This window comes from Syngnathus acus, chromosome 11 (assembly GCF_901709675.1).
Source record: "Syngnathus acus chromosome 11, fSynAcu1.2, whole genome shotgun sequence".
NCBI lineage: Eukaryota > Metazoa > Chordata > Actinopteri > Syngnathiformes > Syngnathidae > Syngnathus > Syngnathus acus.
The window spans coordinates 1634965-1653280 of record NC_051096.1 but is presented as its reverse complement, the minus strand read 5'-3'; the positions used below and the strand labels follow the sequence as shown (position 1 = coordinate 1653280).

The following is an 18316-nucleotide window of genomic DNA, read 5'->3' as shown; positions in this document are numbered from 1 at the left end:
CATTGGTACTACTTACCTATGTTTCCCTTCCATATCGATCCGTAGATTTACTCGAAACATTAACAGAGCAGCCTATTTTGACATGAAATAGCCTGGTACGTATAGCAGCTATCGCAATAGCATTAGCCATCCGCAAAGTCTCACGAGCCTCAGCGAAGTGTAAACAATCGCGTTTCTCAAACGATCTCCTATAAAATGATCGGAACTGACTAAAGTTCGATCCAACGCATTGGTACTACTTACCTATGTTTCCCTTCCATATCGATCCGTAGATTTACTCGAAACATTAACAGAGCAGCCTATTTTGACATGAAATAGCCTGGTACGTATAGCAGCTATCGCAATAGCATTAGCCATCCGCAAGTCTCACGAGCCTCACCTCGCAATCTCCCATGAGCCTCAGCAAAGTGTAAACAATCGCGTTTCTCAAACGATCTCCTATAAAATGATCGGAACTGACTAAAGTTCGATCCAACGCATTGGTACTACTTACCTATGTTTCCCTTCCATATCGATCCGTAGATTTACTCGAAACATTAACAGAGCAGCCTATTTTGGCATGAAATAGCCTGGTACGTATAGCAGCTATCGCAATAGCATTAGCCATCCGCAAAGTCTCACGAGCCTCACCTCGCAATCTCCCATGAGCCTCAGCAAAGTGTAAACAATCGCGTTTCTCAAACGATCTCCTATAAAATGATCGGAACTGACTAAAGTTCGATCTAACGCATTGGTACTACTTACCTATGTTTCCCTTCCATATCGATCCGTAGATTTACTCGAAACATTAACAGAGCAGCCTATTTTGACATGAAATAGCCTGGTACGTATAGCAGCTATCGCAATAGCATTAGCCATCCGCAAAGTCTCACGAGCCTCACCTCGCAATCTCCCATGAGCCTCAGCAAAGTGTAAACAATCGCGTTTCTCAAACGATCTCCTATAAAATGATCGGAACTGACTAAAGTTCGATCTAACGCATTGGTACTACTTACCTATGTTTCCCTTCCATATCGATCCGTAGATTTACTCGAAACATTAACAGAGCAGCCTATTTTGACATGAAATAGCCTGGTACGTATAGCAGCTATCGCAATAGCATTAGCCATCCGCAAAGTCTCACGAGCCTCACCTCGCAATCTCCCATGAGCCTCAGCAAAGTGTAAACAATCGCGTTTCTCAAACGATCTCCTATAAAATGATCGGAACTGACTAAAGTTCGATCTAACGCATTGGTACTACTTACCTATGTTTCCCTTCCATATCGATCCGTAGATTTACTCGAAACATTAACAGAGCAGCCTATTTTGACAGGAAATAGCCTCGCGGGTACAACAGCTATTCGGTGACGCCCCCTGACTACAGTTGCCGTAATGCTGGGAAGCGATGCGACCTTGTAATTTATTAGTCGTACTAAAACGTACTGAAACATTTTGGCAGAGCACTGTGTACAACCAGTATGGATCAACAAATTCATCAGTTGATCCATATATAAGGCGCACTGGCCTATAAGGCGCACTGTCGGCTTTTGAGAAAATTATAGGTTTTTAGGTGCGCCTTTTAGGGCGGAAAATACGGTACTTTATCCAAAGAGATGTGAGCGTATCTGTTATTGTGGCTAGGCGGGTTTTGTGTCTTTTGACCCTATTCCTTCAAACCAAGTGATGACATTTCACTATAACTATTTGGATTTGTAAACGTGTAGTTTGTTTTGTAGAAAGCGTTTTCATTTTATTTCTTTTTTTAATTTGAGTTTTTATGAACTAAAATGAAATTGGCTCCCCAATAAATAAAGGCCTGCCAACAAAAATGAGCACCTTGACATACACATTCACAGCAGTCTATTTATTTATTTTCTTCCTTCCATGGAATAAACCAGCCCTTCAGTGCTCAAAGTGGATTTTGGGCTTGCGTTGTACATGTGAAACAAACATCTCCTTTCATGATTACTGTCATGTGAAATGTAGATTGTGTGTCTGCCATTGAAACCCTGTGTGACTAGCAAACCCGTTTCGACAAGTCATGTAAACATATTGTGAAACAAAGCTGCAAATAGTGTGTTATGTACTTGCCGAAATCAATCAAACAGGCAGAAATGTGCTTTTGTCACGACAAATGGAACAGAATAGATCTAGAATAGATCTTTCTGAACAACCTGCCGTCGGTGATGCCGCTGGGTCGGACCACCTCAAACGTTTGCTAGCTTGTGTAAGATAAAACGTTGGCTTAAACGTGTACCGTATTTTTCGGACTAAAAGTCGCTCCGGAATATAGGTCGCATTAGCCATAAAATGCACAGTAACGTGAAAAAGAAAATATATAAGTCGCTCCGGAGTATAAGTCGCATTTGGGGGGAAATGTATTCGACAAAATGCAACACCATGAACAGACATGAACGAGCAACAACAGGCTAAACGATAGGTATGCTAACGTGACATAAACAGAAACGAAGAGCTGACGTAACATTCAGAGTTATTCAAATAACTATTACATAAATAACACGTTTATAAAACCATCTGTGTCACTCCAATTCATTAAATCCATCGATCGTCCTTTATGTCAACAATGGGTGCGCGCCGCTGACGGCGCTTGCACTTCAAAATATTCCACAGGCCCATATAACAATATATAAATTAGATATCAAATAACTATTATATAAGCAATAATATTATCAAACCATCTGTGTCACTCCAAATCATTAAATCCATCGATCAAATTCCTCGTCCTTTGTCAACAACGCCGCGCGTGCGCCCTGACGTCAGCCTCTTCGTTATTCCACAGATCTAGTATATAAGTATATCGTAGCATTAACAAAGTACAAGGACCCAAGCACCGGCGTGGACTTCCATCCCCGGAGGTGGCACTTCCAGCCACGGAGGTTGAAGAGAGCTCCATAGAATAGGACCGGGCGTGCGTAAAAGCCATGTCCGAGCCCCATCCACCGTCCCCGGACAGCCACCTGGCCGAGCACCGGCCCCCGACTTCCAGCCACGGAGGTGGAAGAGAGCTCCGTAGAATAGGACCGGGCGTGCGTAAAAGCCATGTCCGAGCCCCATCCACCGTCCCCGGGTAGCCACCCGGCTGAGCGCCGGCCCCCGACTTCCATCCACGGAGGTGAAAGAGAGCTCCATAGAGTAGGACCGGGCGTGCGTAAAAGCCATAATAGTTTTTCAAACCTTCTGTGTCACTCCAAATCCTTAAATCCTTCAAACTCTTCGTCCTCCGTGTCACTTACAAACAAAGCCGCTAATGATGCCGGTAGTACGTGGGGCCCTTCGTCATCTTCGTCATCTCGTGATCGAATCTTTGTCCTTTATGTAAACAACCGCTGCGCCGCGTTGCTGACGTCACTTGAAATTCAAATTACAGTAATCCCTTGCTACATCGCGGTTTGTTTATCGCGGTTTCACTTTTTCCTTTTTTTAATTTTTGAAAATTTATGAAAAAATTCACATGTAAGTCGCTCCTCGGTATAAGTCGCCCCCCCCACCAGAACTATGAAAAAAAAACGCGACTTATAGTCCGAAAAATACGGTACATGGAGGCCAGTTGCCAGCATGTGACTACCTGCAGCTGCTCCTCGATCACGGCCGCGCGCCACTTCCATTGCCACCGACTCCAACTTGTCTTGAATGGCACCGCGCAAAGCATCGCCCGCCGCCCAGGTGGTAGAGGCAAGGGAGCAGCTGGAGCGTCCAGAGAGGGAAGGGGCACACTTCAAAGTTCCACTCAGAACCAGCTAGCGTGAGCTCAATTTCGCCCACCCTTTTGGAGTTTCTTGCATCATTCATCAGGTTTTCCGCCACTTACATGTCCTCCCGGACCGCACGGTCCTGGGAGAACATGAGGGAGTTTAGGTGGTCTTGAACCTTCACAAACATGGTGTCCATCATCTGCACAGAGGAGCAGAGGGTCAGCTCGAACTTGGTCCGAGGAGGGGCTATTGCCGAGGCGCCAGGCTGCTGCGTAGTGCTGGTGACGATGCCCTACTACAGCCGGTATGCCCTGCTACAGCCGGTACGCCTGCTCCTGGAAGTACTTCCGGGTTTCGTGGTTCCATCTGCAGACAAAGACACCATGCCAATGGTCACGCTAGTTTCAAAGTAGGGCCCCGGGAACCTCAGCGCTTCACCCGTGCAAGTTGAGGAGTTAACTAAACCACGAGTAAGAATTGATGTCCCAAATCACAAAAGGAACTCGGAAGTCACCTTCAGCAGAGCGTCTTCTGTCTTTTCTGGGTGTGTCTTAAGTGCCTATGCGGCATCCACGATGGGAACGAACGGCATCAACCGGATGGTGAAGTTCCTTTAAAAAAAGAAAACGGGTCTGAAATGCATTTTAACCGGCAAAAAGTTCAGAGATTGGAGCACACCAGACCTGGTATGAGCAAAACTGGGTTTTGTTTTGATTTTGCATGTGGGCTATTTGTGATGAAAAAAACGTAAAGCCTTTTGTGGCGCTTCAATAGCCTCATCTGCCATCCCGACTGAGGAAGCGCAAACTCACTTCTCCAAGGCGGACGCCACTTCCTGCAGGCCCTGAGGGCTGACATTGTTCCTGTCCCAGATGAGCGTCCTGCAGAAGGCGACAATAAGCCAGCAAAGAGCGGCGGGCGCCAGACTGGCACCAGATTGGAGCGCCCCCACCTTAGCTTGGCGTTGATCTGCAGGGCCTTGGCCAGCATTTTGGCACCACTGTCTCCCATGGCATTGCAGCTGATGTCCAGCTGCGTGAGCTCAAGAGGTGTTGCTTCCCAGGGCGTTGAGGACCACGACCAGGTCGCCCTTCAGCTTGGAGTCAGCCAGCGACAGCGAGCTCAGCGGCGCCAAACCATGTCAGCGGCAGCTGCAGTTGGAACGCACGTGCCAGTCACTCATCGGCTCCTCCTCCTGGATCAAACGGACCAGTTCATGGCTCCGGGCACCAGCAGCTCGTCCACCAGCTGGCTGAGCTGGCCACGCACCGCCTGGCGGTTCTTCAGACGCACATTCATGCTGAGCAACTGCTGCTGCAGTGTGTGGATCTCGTCGCTGATGGACGACAGGTCGCTTTGGAAGCCGCTCAGCATCTCCTCCATCCGCTGCAAGGCAGCCGAGCGAGAGACAGAGAGGTGGAGCAGCCGGTGGAGCGGCCTGCTAAAAGGGCACTTACCTCCAAAATGGCATCCCAGGCGGCGATCTGTTGGTGCAGCAAAGCGATGTTCTGGCTCTCCTTGATGTCTGGTGACAACCAACCAACCAACCAACCAACCAAACAAACAAACAAACAAACAAAGGAGAAAATAAATTCGGGCCCTCCGATAGCTGCGACATGAAGGAGGACGAATGTGAGCGCTCACCGTTCCGAGCGCTTCTTTGACAAGCTCGTCCTCTAGATTGGCCTGGATATGAACTGAGGGATGAGACGCCACATTAGCGAGTCTGCCTTCGACACGCCACGCCCGCTACCCGGCCGTGCAAAGGACCAACCTGACCGCCGCCCGCCCCGCCAAAGGACTCGGTCGGGTAACCCAGCGAAGGAGTGAGCCGCGATAGGTTGTTATCCGAGCCTGCCGGGACCATGACGTCATTTTGGTCGGGCCGCGAATCAAATCGGCAACATCCATTTCAGAAACTTGAGTGGCTGCGTGGCACGCCGGGCCTTACGGTCCACTTTGTCCAAGATCAAGTCCTCAGTGGTCAAGTCCAGTTCTCCCGGGTGCAGCTGGGCCATTTCCCTGTCACTCACCTGGGGAAAAACAAACAAGTGAGTGGGCGAAAAGCCGTTTTTGCCCCCTTTGCCTCATAGAAAGACATCTCATTTGCACATCAATCCAGAACCCGGTCCCCCATTTCATAAATACTGTTTTTGGGGCATTCATCAAGGTCAGGGCACAAAGTCGATGGCAAGCGGTCTGCTCAGTTGCTCACAGACGATGCGGCATCCCGATGAAGCTTTATTCTGAGACGAGAGCCCAAATACCTTCTTCTATGACAACCCGAACAGTGCATTCAATGCCCTGCGGTTTGCTTTTTTGGTATCCATCAGTTGTGCACTACTTTTCAAGATGCATTGGAGTCACTAGCCTGTCAAAGATTAAGATTAAAGATTAAAGTCCCAATGATCGTCACACACACACCTGGGTGTGGTGAAATTTGTCCTCTGCATTTAACCCATCCCCGTGTGAAAGGGTGAACGTACGTTAACGAAACATCACTCACGTCTTTCCTCACGCTCCAGCAAAATATTACTTTTTAGGGATAAAGTTGCTCATTTTGACGCGTTATCCTAAATTCGGAACGTGTAGAGTTAAATTGGGTTTTGTGCATTACGTACTAAAGAAAAGTTTTATTTTATTGTGACAGCAAAACAGTTTTAAAACAAAACATTTGAAAAGTTTAATCGTCTCATGTATTCAAATTTATTTATAATGATAAGCTCATGGGGGTTAAATAAGCAATTAATAAATACAATTATATACGACAGGTGTTAATAACAGGTATTAATAAATACGTTTTTTTTTGTTTTACATACTTCCGTCAAATTGCACCAAGTCAAGAATCATACACATAAATAGCAACAATAAGGTCATGATAAGATTAGCACGTCGTAGAGGTGTATCTGGTCCCATACTTTAATTTGTTGCTGCTCCTTCTGATGTGCCCACGTCGACCACTGGGGGCAGTATAATACAGTCACAATTTTTTCTTCTTCTCCTGGAACCTCGGTCAGAGGATCATGTCACTAGTGGAGAAAAGAAAATCTTTCGAGTGGTTAATATGGACATTTATCACGTATCTTTATCTTTTATGGTGCAACACGCTACTTGATTCATCTTGTGATTATTTATTGTTCAACGGTCAAAAATGCAGCTAAACCAGTGCGACAAGAAGCTCATTGGTTACAGACCCAAAAGAAGACAAGCCCAAGATCAGGCGTTCACCCAGACACTCCCACTACCTACCTTCAGGCAATTTAGTGAAATATTAAAGACTAATTTAGAACTAAGCGTCTGAACTAAGTCGTTCAGTCTTAATTTCAGGGTATTTTTATTGCGTCACAGGCCGGACCACCGGGAAAAGTAGGTGGGCATCAATGCAAGTAATGAGCAGGTCTCCAAAGACAACACTGAAATCGCTAAAAAAGCGCTTCAAACAAAGCACAAACATTTCACCCAGCACTCCGCTTTTTCACATCCAATTTGGCGGCAAGCTAACTTACATTTAGCAACCAAGCGTGGTTCACACATATTTGCAATGATAACAGTAAATGAGGGTCACGTGATTTCAGAGAAACCCAAACTCCAGATCACGTCGTGAGTGATGTCATCACCAGGTTGAGACTCCGATTGGCTTAAGTGGGAAGTTTTTTTGGTTTTTTTCTAAACATGGGTTGGCATGAGACTAAAAGCATGTCTGCGATTTTTTGTACTTCCTCGTCCGCCAGTCGGACTAGTCGCTATAGTCGCAACTTAGACCAAATACCCCGCTAGACTAAAGTCGCAAAGACAACTTGATTCTTGCAATGAAATTATTTGTATTCTTTGTTGCGGCAGTGCAAATATACAGCGTGACGCCTGGTAAGTTGTACTTTGCTTACAACTCGGTTTATTATCTTCAAGATTGACGCTCTTGATTTTGAACTGACGCATTTAGTAATGTTTTTTTGGGTTAAATTTTCTTCACGTTTGATGAGCGGAAAATTCTTTCACCTAAACAGTCGTTTTCTCATAAAGAGACGGGAACACAATGCTATTATTATAACGTATGGAATATTTAGTTTATAAAGATGAAAAACTTAAAAGTAACACAAATCAAGGTGCTGTATACCTGCATGAATATCCATTTGATAAATTATGGAAAAGCTAATGTACAGTAATGAAATGTTCAAGAGTTGTGTAAATGATTGTATAAACTTGTTGAAGAAATATAATTTAGTTAGTCTGTTTCCTCTCTAATTTGTCATCACGGAAGTAGAGGCGCGCAGGAGTGGAGAGGAGCGAGAGTGGCGGGCGAGAGAGACAGACAGACAGACAGACAGACGAGCAGAGCAGAGCAGAGATAACGATCGATGAAGGAATTATATTTCTTTCATAAATTGATTTAAATCGCTGATGAGAAGCATCCCGCTGGAATCTAACATATCTATCAACAACCAGCAGAAAAAAAAAACAATTGTCAATTCACTGACAGGTTTGAGTGAAAGAATGCGCTTGGAAAAACATGACTAATTAAAGATATTAATTAAAGAGAATGGCAAAAGTTATGTAATTATATTTCTTTCATTAGTGGATTTAAATCGCTGATAAGGGGCATCCCACTGGAACATATTTATCATCAACCAGCAGAAAACAAACAATTGTCAAATCACTGACAAGTTTGAGTGAAAGAATGCGCTTGGATAAACATGAACTCCAACCTGTCAAGTGCTGCAATGTTCCAACTGCAGACAGAATCATCGAATATAGGAATATCACAAGATCGCTTAATGTAAAAACAAACCAAGATCATGTGTATCATTTTTGTGTTTGTCTTTCAGTCATTCACACGCTCACTTATTTCAAGACGGGCTCTCAAGTTGCAAAGCTACCAGAGTACTTGCTGGTCGCGTATGTTGACGGCGTTCAGATTCTGCAGTTCGACAGCAACCACAGGGAAACGAAAGTGAAACATGACTGGGTGAACAAAATCACAGAAGATAATCCGCACTTCTGGAAGAGAGACACAGAGATCAATATTTGGAATGAGCGGGTCATGAAAATGAACATTGAAACCGCTCAAAAGCGCTTCAACCAAACTGGAGGTTTGTTTACGTCCAAGCGGCCGCTCGTCTAAATTAACTGCATGTGCTGGTTTCACGACTAATAAACAGGCGTGTCACTGCTGGCTTTCTCTCTCATTATTGTCACTGAATCTTGTGTGCGATCCTTTCAGGTGTTCACATGATGCAGGTGATGAGAGGCTGTGAATGGGACGATGAGACTGGTGAGGTTGATGGTTGGCAGCACGTCCGTTACGATGGAGAAGACTTCCTATCGTTTGAGGCGAAGACGATGACATGGATCGCAGCACATCCACAAGCTTTCATCTCCAAATTGAAGTTGGACCAAATCGACGGGTTCAATGAAGCCAGAAAGAATTACTTCATTGAAGAATGTCCTTTTGAGTTGAAGAAGCATGTGAGCAACGGGAGGGACTACCTGACGAGAACTGGTACGTTGTCCTCTCACACCTCTCAACCTCACGCACACACTTTCTGTCTTTCCTCCCTTCACATTCTCTCCATCTTTCGTGCCCTCCTCACGCATTTCCCTCCATCTTTGCCCCTGTGTGTAGAGCTTCCCAAGGTGTCTCTCCTGCAGAAGACGCCTTCCTCTCCGGTCACCTGCCACGCCACGGGTTTCTACCCCATTACATCGTCCCTCTTTTGGAGGAAGAACGGCGAGCAGGTCCACGAGGACGTGGAGATGGGGGAGACCCTCCCCAACCACGACGGAACCTTTCAGACCTCGGTCCACCTGAAAGTGGAGCTGACGCCCGCCGCGGAGCGGGAGTACGAATGCGTGTTCCAGCTGGCCGGCGTCTCGGAAGGCATCGTCATCAAGCTGGACGCCGGAAGCATCCTGAGCAACGCGCGCATCCAGGGTGAGCGTTTGGCGCGGCTCAGACACGTCCGATTGGCTGCGGGGCGAGCGTGACGGCTCGTTTACGTGTCTCTCTTTGTCGCACATGCTTTGCCGTCTTAAGAAGAGCAAGACAGGAAGAAGGTGGTGGCCATCGCCGTCCCGTTGGTGGTTCTCGCTCTGGTGGCGGTGGCGGCAGCAGTCCTTGCCAACCGTTTCAAAAGCAAACAAGGTGAGCGACACAAATTTTTGCTCCATCAGGAACATCCAAAGAGAACATTGTTTGCCTTGCTCAGTTTGTGACCATTCCTAATCTCCTCTTGCTTCTCTTTCATTTCAGCCGAATACTCTCAAGCTTGTAAAGGGGAAAAGCCGACAGGAAAAGAGGAAGAGGAAAAGAAAGAAGACAAAGAAGAACATTCTCAAGTTTGTAAGTAAAGTGTTTTTCGCTTCCTTTGAGCCACAATAACAAGGCAGCCATGTCAAGGTTTGATTCTAACCCAGGGGTGGGCAAACTTTTTGACTCGCGGGCCGAACTGGGTTCTAAATTTGGACCGGAGGGCCGAACCAGGAGCAGATGGACGTAGTGTTTGTGTGAAGTAATATAAGCGACCTGTAAAGGTCATTGCATAAAAGATTTTGGCCTTTAGTAGGTAGTAAAGCATGGATATTCCAAACAAGTTTTTTGAAAACAAATGCATTTATTAACAGCATTAAAAAAAAAAAAAAATTCACTAAAAAACTGCTATCAGTGATTCTCATAAAATACGACACTGTTATTATGAATAACAGTCTCCATCACTTCAGTGCCTGCAGGTCAGATTAATGAAAGATGTTTATCTTATGAGATCACATCAAACCGCAAACATTCTGACCAAATATATCATCTTGAAGAATCGGTGAAAGCATACATCCAAATAAAGTAATCAAAACGGCAACACGGTGAGGGGGTATCTGAAAATCAGAGCAGAGTTTTAACTCACAAACACCTGGTAACAGAGGTGAGGAAACGGGAAACACTTCCTTAAAGTAAGCCTTAAGAACTTTACAGGTTAAGATTAGTCGCAAGCAGGTGGTGCATCAATGTCCTTGAGCATCCTGCATTGTTTGAAAATGAGAATAGTCGCTAGTTTCAATCCCTGCTATGTGTACAAATCATATTCAAAATGCATTTTTTTACAACAAACTTGAGAGCCTCCCCTTCATTTTCAGTGGGAACAGTGTTGTTGGTCTCCCTTTTTTGCTAGTGCGTCATAGTCTGGAGTAAAATTTGTTGTGGCAATTCTTAGGAGAGATCCGAGGTGTTGGTCCGTTTACCTCGATCTGTGACGGGTTGATGTTGATGCTCATGTGGCTGAACGTCACGTCGCGTACGTCGAGCCAAATTGGCCACTCATTTTGAAACACTCGGCACTGTGTCCACCTTGCTTTTCCTTGGGCGACTCATTTTAATAGAAGGATTCCAGGGGAAGGTTTGTGGGTGGCTTTAGCGTAAAACTGTATCTGAAAGCTCAGCGCGCGAATTACAAGAATGCTGTCGTCACAGCCCACGCTCTAAATTCGGGACTGATACAAATAGAGCGCGAGTGCGCCATGTCCGTACTACTGAGTACGTACACGCACTTGTGAGTGTGCACCGAGCGTTCTGACACGGCTTCCGGTAGTAAATGCGCAGGCGAGCGGTTCCCCATCTACTGGGGAAACGCAGTCATTGCAGGCAATATGACCAAAAAAAAAGTTTAATAATACAATTTATTCAGGGTTGGCGGGCCGGATTTTGCCCACCCCTGTTCTAACCTAAAGTGTCAATGCCGGAAAATGTCAGCTGCGTACACTGGTGCCCTGAGATACGCTCGCAAATGCTTTTTTTTCGATTGAAAGGAATGGAATGACGTTCTTCATCAAAATTGTTGTCTTGTGTAATTTAACCTCTCTCGCTTTTAGCTGTTTCCACCGATTCTGAGCCTGTTGCCGAGTGAGAGGCAGCAACGGTCACCTGGTGAAGTTAGCTCATGCTGACTACACGTGGTCTTCGGATTCTGGAGGTGGGTTAGGGAACATTTGGATTCTTGTTGACTATCTGCTCTTCTTTGTCAGGTGTCAGAATTCTTTCAGAGGACTTTCTCATCACAACACAGATGTTTTCTTCTTCTTCAAGTCAACAATAATTATGTTTCGGTTAAATCAAGTTTTTGGGTGGTTTCAACGACGATAGCGACAAGCTTCATTCTTGTTTGATTGTATTTCCTATTTTGAAATGCCGTTTGATCCCAGGTCTTCATCTAATAAACAACTAACATGTTTCTCAGAAGGTGAGGTTCTTGACTGCCCTTATTTGAACTGTGGCTGAACATATTCAACGATCAATGCCCAACGTGGAAATCCAAAACGGAGCGTGCTACTCGACTGCAACCAGCGGGTGGTGTCGAGTCACGCTCAACAGGTTGGCTGTCTAAAGAAGTTCAGCATAACGATGGGAGGTGAAGCAAAATTTTTGCCGCTGCGTTTGGAATTTTGCTCTCTTGGAAAGAATAAAGCAGTTGTCAATTTTTGTCATTGTTGAAATCAAGTGAATGTCAATCAAATGTGTCAATAAAACACTATATAAATGTTGTGAAATGTGATGTTATGTTAATGTTACTTTTTCAGAAAGATGTGTAGTATATGAATACACATGATGTTGTGGTGACGTTGAGACATCTTTCATTGTTTTCCCAGATATGACCCTACATTTGGTTGCTTTTATCAACACATGAAGACAGACACTATGACAACACAGGTACATATTCTTTATCCTCTGCAAAGAAATAAATAGTACGGCTTGATTTGTTTACTGTGATCCGGAATAACACAATCAAAAACATAGGCAAAGCATTAACACCATACATCATGAATAGGTACAACCGTGAACCCCTATCTTACATAAACGATGTTGAACTTCTTATATATTGCTGGATGATGTGAGCCAGAGTATCCCTGGTTGTATACTTGGTTGGCTCGGGAGACTCGACTTGAACTTGGTGACGTGACACTCCTTGCCTCAAGAGTTTTGTACCTCGCTTATTTTGAGACTGGCCTGACTTGAGACTCAACTTGAACTATGTGACATGAACCTCCAGGCCTTCAGAAGCACTGACATGCATTTACAAGCTGAATTTATTCAGATACTTTTTCTCCTGCAAATCACAGACTCAAAATAAAATGTTAATAATTTGGCTTGCACTGTTTGTAGTTTAGAATATTTGACCAACGGTTTTTGTATAGTACCGTGCATCAAGCGAGCAATTCACCAAATACCGGTTAGGCAAGAACGAGGAAATTGGGCGCAAGAAGCCTGCCACTCCGCCATTTCTGGACTGAGAGCTGAAATGCAAACTGGCCAACCCAAGTGGAAAGTCCCTTATTTGTTCACTTTGGTTTTGTACAATTAAATGAATCAAGTCAGCGGTTATCACCGGTTGAAAGTCGCATCATGAAAGTTGATGTCTGGATGAATTTGAACCCTTAAAACACTTCAGACTCTTATCAAGCAATTTATTGTAATGAAATACGTTTACAAATATATAAGTACAATAGATTATTTATCAAGTAAATAATAAAACAGTGATGATATAAATATTTTTTAAACGTATTACTTTTTTTTTCATTTTACAGATTGAGTAAATTCACACATACCCTGTCTCAAACATGACAGGAAGTGAGCGTCCCATCGACGCGTTTCAAGCTTGCTGGCTTGGCTTGCTTCGGATTCGTTTCTTTTGTTTCTACTTGAGGAGCTACTATGCAGGTTTGAGGTAATGGTTTTAAAAAGCAGGCGTTGCTCAGATTTGTGCGTGTCATCGTAACTTTAGTGAAACAAAAAAGCCCAAGTTGGTCCTGAGGAGGGTGAAAAAAGGGTGGCTCCATAACGCCATCTAGTGATCTGCTCAAAGTTTGCGTTCTCGGGCCACATTTGAGTTTGAAAACGGCCTTAATACTGGGAGTCCCAGTATGGTCTGTGAGCGCCGTTCATGGCAGCAGCAATTTACTTTTTCTGTCTTCCTGGGGGTGTGTTCACCACCTAAGTGTAGCAAATTCGAACAGGTTCCCCCCCGCCCAGTGGCGTAGCCAGGAATTTTTCCAGTAGGGGCGCGCGCCCACAGGAAAAAAAATCGAACATCACCCACGCCGTTCGCTGATCGCTAAAACAACATCCGGGTCCGGGAGGCAAACGGTGAATGGATAACATCCGCACATAGAATAGCGCAAGCACATTCGCGCAAGACCGAATGAAAAAAACGGCATGAAAATGAAGAATCGAAAAAGCTCAATTTTTTTCAACCGGGGCGCAGGGAGTCCTAACCCGGTGTTTAAATTATAAATTTGTCTCAGGCATTCAATCTAAAGCTGCCAATGTCATGAATATGGCGTATGTAAGTGTTGAGTTTCATTTGTTTTCGTTCCTGTGCTCCCTGAAGGCGCTGTATCTGGGGGTGGCTCCGAGCGTTCTTGTTCAGCTGTCACTCGTGATTCCGCGCCCCGCTCATCGAGGACCACGCCGCCCACGCCAGACTCGGGTCAAACGTGTGCAACGCCCACAAATTATTTGAACCTGAAAAAATAAAATCTGAATCTGAGAAAGCAAGAGTTGAACCTGGAAAAAAAAAGGGATGTGAATCTGAAAATATAAAACATTCAACTGACCTCAAATCTTGAAAAATAAATCGAGGTGAAACCTGAAAATAATAAACAATTTTTTTTATTTTTCACCTTTAAAGCTCAACACGTTTATTTTAAGTTTTATTTTTTCAATTACAAAACTTTACCCCAATCTACCGCCATACAAATCTCACATTTGATAGTTTGTGTTGACTCAGTCCTAAAAGACAGTAGGGGAGAGTGGGGTAATTTGTGCCAAGATCAAATAGTGCCACCCCTGTTTTCCAGAAAACCATAGAAGAAGTTGGTCATGTGACCACCTACCTTTGAACTCAATCAACCTGTGTAAGTCTAAATTTTGTTTCGGTGTCTTAGCCTTTTCCTAAAACTGAAGAAATAAAACGAGCACGCAGTGAGTAAATTGGATAACAGGTGATTGACTATGGCTTTTGCCGTGAGGCACGGATTGTGCGCTTTCCAAATTGTGGACCAAATCCAACAACATTTAAGTTCAAAAACATTTTTTTGCCCTCAAAAGTAAAATTTCTATGATTAAGGTTTTTTGATTGCTGTGTTTGAACAATTATAAACAACTTTGAAAACAGTTCACACATGTTTTAGTGCTTTAGTAAGCTACAGCATTAGTCCATAGAGTTAGCATGATGCTTGCTCAAAACAGCAGGGGGATGCATTTTTTTCAAAATGGTGGGTCTGGGGTAATTTGTGCCAAAGGGCCTGGGGTAAGTAGTGCCACAAAAGAAACAGGCTGAAAAGAAGAAAAGGAGTGGAAACAAGAAGGGGAGCCTGAAAGGGTCAAAGCAAAACAAATCCAAAAAGAAAGTACTCCCAGTAGCTCAGAAGAGAGTGATGTTCCGCTTCCACTTAGTGATGTCACTGAATATGACAGTTCAGATCTCCAGAGTGATTATGATGATGATGATGATGGTGACAAGAATCTGTCTGCTGGGGACTTTGTCATTGTGAGGTTTACGGGTAAAAAATCCAAATCCTATAACTATGTTGGATTGGTGGAGAATGTGGAAGGTGACGAGAGCAGTGCAAAGTTTCTGAAACAAAGTTCTAAGAGGTCTCTTGATGGAAAGCCCATTTTCACATTTAGAGAGAATGATGGAGTCATCTCTAGAGGTGATGTGCTCAAGAAATTACCCACACCAGAAAAACTTGGTGGCACAGCCAGAAGGGAGCATAAATTTACATTTCCCATGTAGTTAATCATGCCATTAAACCTCTGTACATCCTTCTTGCATTGTGGCCTTGGCATATTTTCAATTGCTGACACTTTTCTGGGATCCGGTCTGACGCCTTCACTGCTCAGGATGTCCCCTACAAATGTCAGTTCCTTCACTCCGAGCAGGCATTTCTCTTTATTCAGCTTCAGATTTGCTTTTCTGGTTGCTTCAAGCACATTTCTCAGTCTCATGTCGTGTTCTGTTTTTGGAGTTCCCCACACAATGATGTCATCAATTGATGTGTCCACTCCTTCTAGGTGCTCATAGATCATGTGTAATGTTTTGTGATACACCTCTGGCGCTGAAGCAATGCCGAAGGGCAGTCGCCGGAATCTATATCTACCAAATGGACTGTTGAATGTGCATAGTTTTGAACTAGCGTCGTCTAGCTTTAATTGCCAAAATCCTGATGATGCATCCAGTTTGCTAAAGTATTTTGCATTTTCAAACTGTGACATTATTTCTTCTCTCGAAGGGAGTTTGAAATGTTCTCTCTGTATAGCTCTGTTTAGATCTCTTGGATCCATGCATACTGGCTGTCCATTCCTTTTCTCAACAATAACAAGAGAACTCACCCACTCTGTAGGTTCATCGATTTTCTCAATCACCTCCAGTCTCTCCATCCGGCCCAGCTCATCCTTCAGTGGCTTTTGAAGCGCAAATGGTACTTTGCGGCATGGATGAATCACTGGCGGCACTTTGTCATCCACTCGGATTTTGTGTTCTCCCGAAAGGCATCCAAGTCCTTGGAATAAATCACTGTATTCTTCCATCAAAATGTTATAATCCATATCATCATCAGTTTCCACAACAAGTATCCTTTTGACTAGGTTCAGTCTTTCACAGGCTTCCAAACCTATTATGGTCTGCACATTCTTTGGCACCGCAAGGAATGCTAGTGTATATTCCTTGTCCTTGTGTGTTACTTTAACAATGCATCTTCCTTTCACAGGTATATTTGCTCCTGAGTATCCACTTACTTTCGCTTTAGTTGCATGTATCTTGGGTCTGGGTCTGATTCTCTTGAATTCCCTCTCTGATATGACATTCGCCTGGGCACCTGTATCCAGTTTAACCTCCATGTGCGTGTCATTCACTTTAATTGTCATCATCCAATCTTGTCTTTCCACCTTGTTTTCTGTTACAGTGTCCACATAAAATTCATCAGAGTCATCTTCATTCACTGCATGGCAGAGATGGGGACTCGAGTCACTGTGACTTGGACTCGAGTCGACTCGAGTCGCTGTTTTGATGACGTGACTTGACTTGACAAAAAATGAAAAAACTTGAGACTTGACTTGGACTTGGAAGTTCAAGATGTGACATTTGAGAGGCACAGATTTTTTACATACGCTCAGAAGACAGGAGACGCAATCGATCAATATGTAACAGCGTTACGGAACAGAAGTAAGACGTGTGAATTTGGACTTGTTAATTAAAGATAGACTTGTGTGTGGGATAATGGTCTTACTGGCTACTGAGAGAGGAAGATCTTGACCTGGAAACAGCGTTGAAGCTCTGCAGAGCGGCTGAGACTGTAAAGGTGCAAGCAAAAGAACTCATCAGTGACAGCTGCAGCATAGATGCTGTGAATAGGGGCGCATACAGAGGCAATAAAAAGAATGCGACCTCTGAGACTAAACTGAAATCAAAGTCACCAGGTAACACAGATAGTAAAGAAAAAACTTGTGGTCGTTGTGGAACACAACATCCTCCTAAAAAATGTCCGGCTTATGGCAAAACGTGCAACAATTGTAATAAAAATAACCATTATGCCCGGTGCTGCAGAAATCAGACCACAAAACAAGTCCCCATCTCTGAGGATTAGGGCCAATGAAGAAAAAAAAATGAGGGGTGACAGGATTCTGACTTTTTTTTCTCCGAATTCTGACTTTAAAGTCAGAATTCTGAGAATAAAGTCAGAATTCTGACTTACCAAACCGTATATTGAGGAAGAAGAACTTTTACTTTCTTTCAACACGCTTCGTCTCTCTCGTCATCTTCATTTTCTCCATCTTCCAAGCGTCCTCTGCTGTCCGGAGGTACATGTTACATTCACATAAACAATGATAAGCAGATCTCATCTTTGCTCATATCATTACGGGTGGTAGTGGCGGTATCACTGTAAGTGTGTGCGCAAGGAGTATTCGCTCTACAGTAGGGGTGTCAAACTCATTTTTTTCACGGGCCGCATTGTAGTCATAGCTTCTTTCGGAGGGCCATTATGACTGTCAACCCAAATCAATGTATGAGCACCTCATATTATATACAGTAAAAGCTACAAAACAAACTGACAAATAACTCGTTTTCAAATCAGACGAGTAAAAACTGGTCAAATTTTTAAAAAAACAACGATATTAATAAAAGTGAAGACAATTTGCAATTTTAGTAATGACACGAATTTGATGCACAATTTGTCTTCGGGGGCCACACAAAATGAATTGGCAGGCCGTATCTGGCCCCCGGGCCTTGAGTTTGACACCTGTGATTTAAACCCTAGTTTGAAACCCTAACTCTAGTATTAACCCGAGTTTAAAACCCTAGCCCGAGCTTTAAACCCTACTTTGAAACTCTAACCCTAGCTTTAAATCCTACTTTGAAGCCCTAACCCTAGCTTTAACCCTACTTTGAAACCCTGACTCTAGTATAAAACCCTGCTTTGAAACCCTAACCCTAGTTTGAAACCCTAGTTTGAAATCCTAACCATAGCTTTGAACCCATGTTTGAAACCCTAACCCTAGCTTTGAACCCTACTTTGAAACCCTAACTCTAGTATGAAACCCTACTTTGAAACCCTAACCCTAGATTTAAACCAGTGGTGTCAAAC

At 44.0% G+C, this 18316-nt stretch overlaps 1 protein-coding gene across 1 annotated transcript; it reads left to right on the top strand.

The window, feature by feature from the left end:
• Positions 1 to 7362: 7362 nt before the first annotated feature.
• On the top strand, positions 7363 to 12208 carry LOC119130305 (H-2 class I histocompatibility antigen, K-Q alpha chain-like). Its single transcript, XM_037264111.1, has 8 exons — positions 7363 to 7558; positions 8518 to 8781; positions 8913 to 9191; positions 9315 to 9623; positions 9726 to 9833; positions 9942 to 10031; positions 11555 to 11600; positions 11699 to 12208. Exons 1-7 carry the CDS (start codon positions 7504 to 7506, stop codon positions 11578 to 11580), a joined length of 1131 nt encoding a protein of 376 aa, XP_037120006.1. The 5' UTR covers positions 7363 to 7503; the 3' UTR covers positions 11581 to 11600; positions 11699 to 12208.
• The last annotated feature ends 6108 nt before the right edge of the window (positions 12209 to 18316 follow it).

Bases quoted from the DNA above. Each gene is read 5' to 3' on its own strand.
- LOC119130305 (XM_037264111.1), top strand. From the start codon at position 7,504: ATGAAATTATTTGTATTCTTTGTTGCGGCAGTGCAAATATACAGCGTG. The intron at 7,559-8,517 runs GTAAGTTGTACT...TTTGTCTTTCAG, and splicing joins AATATACAGCGTGACGCCTG to TCATTCACACGCTCACTTAT. The intron at 9,192-9,314 runs GTACGTTGTCCT...CCCTGTGTGTAG, and splicing joins GGACTACCTGACGAGAACTG to AGCTTCCCAAGGTGTCTCTC.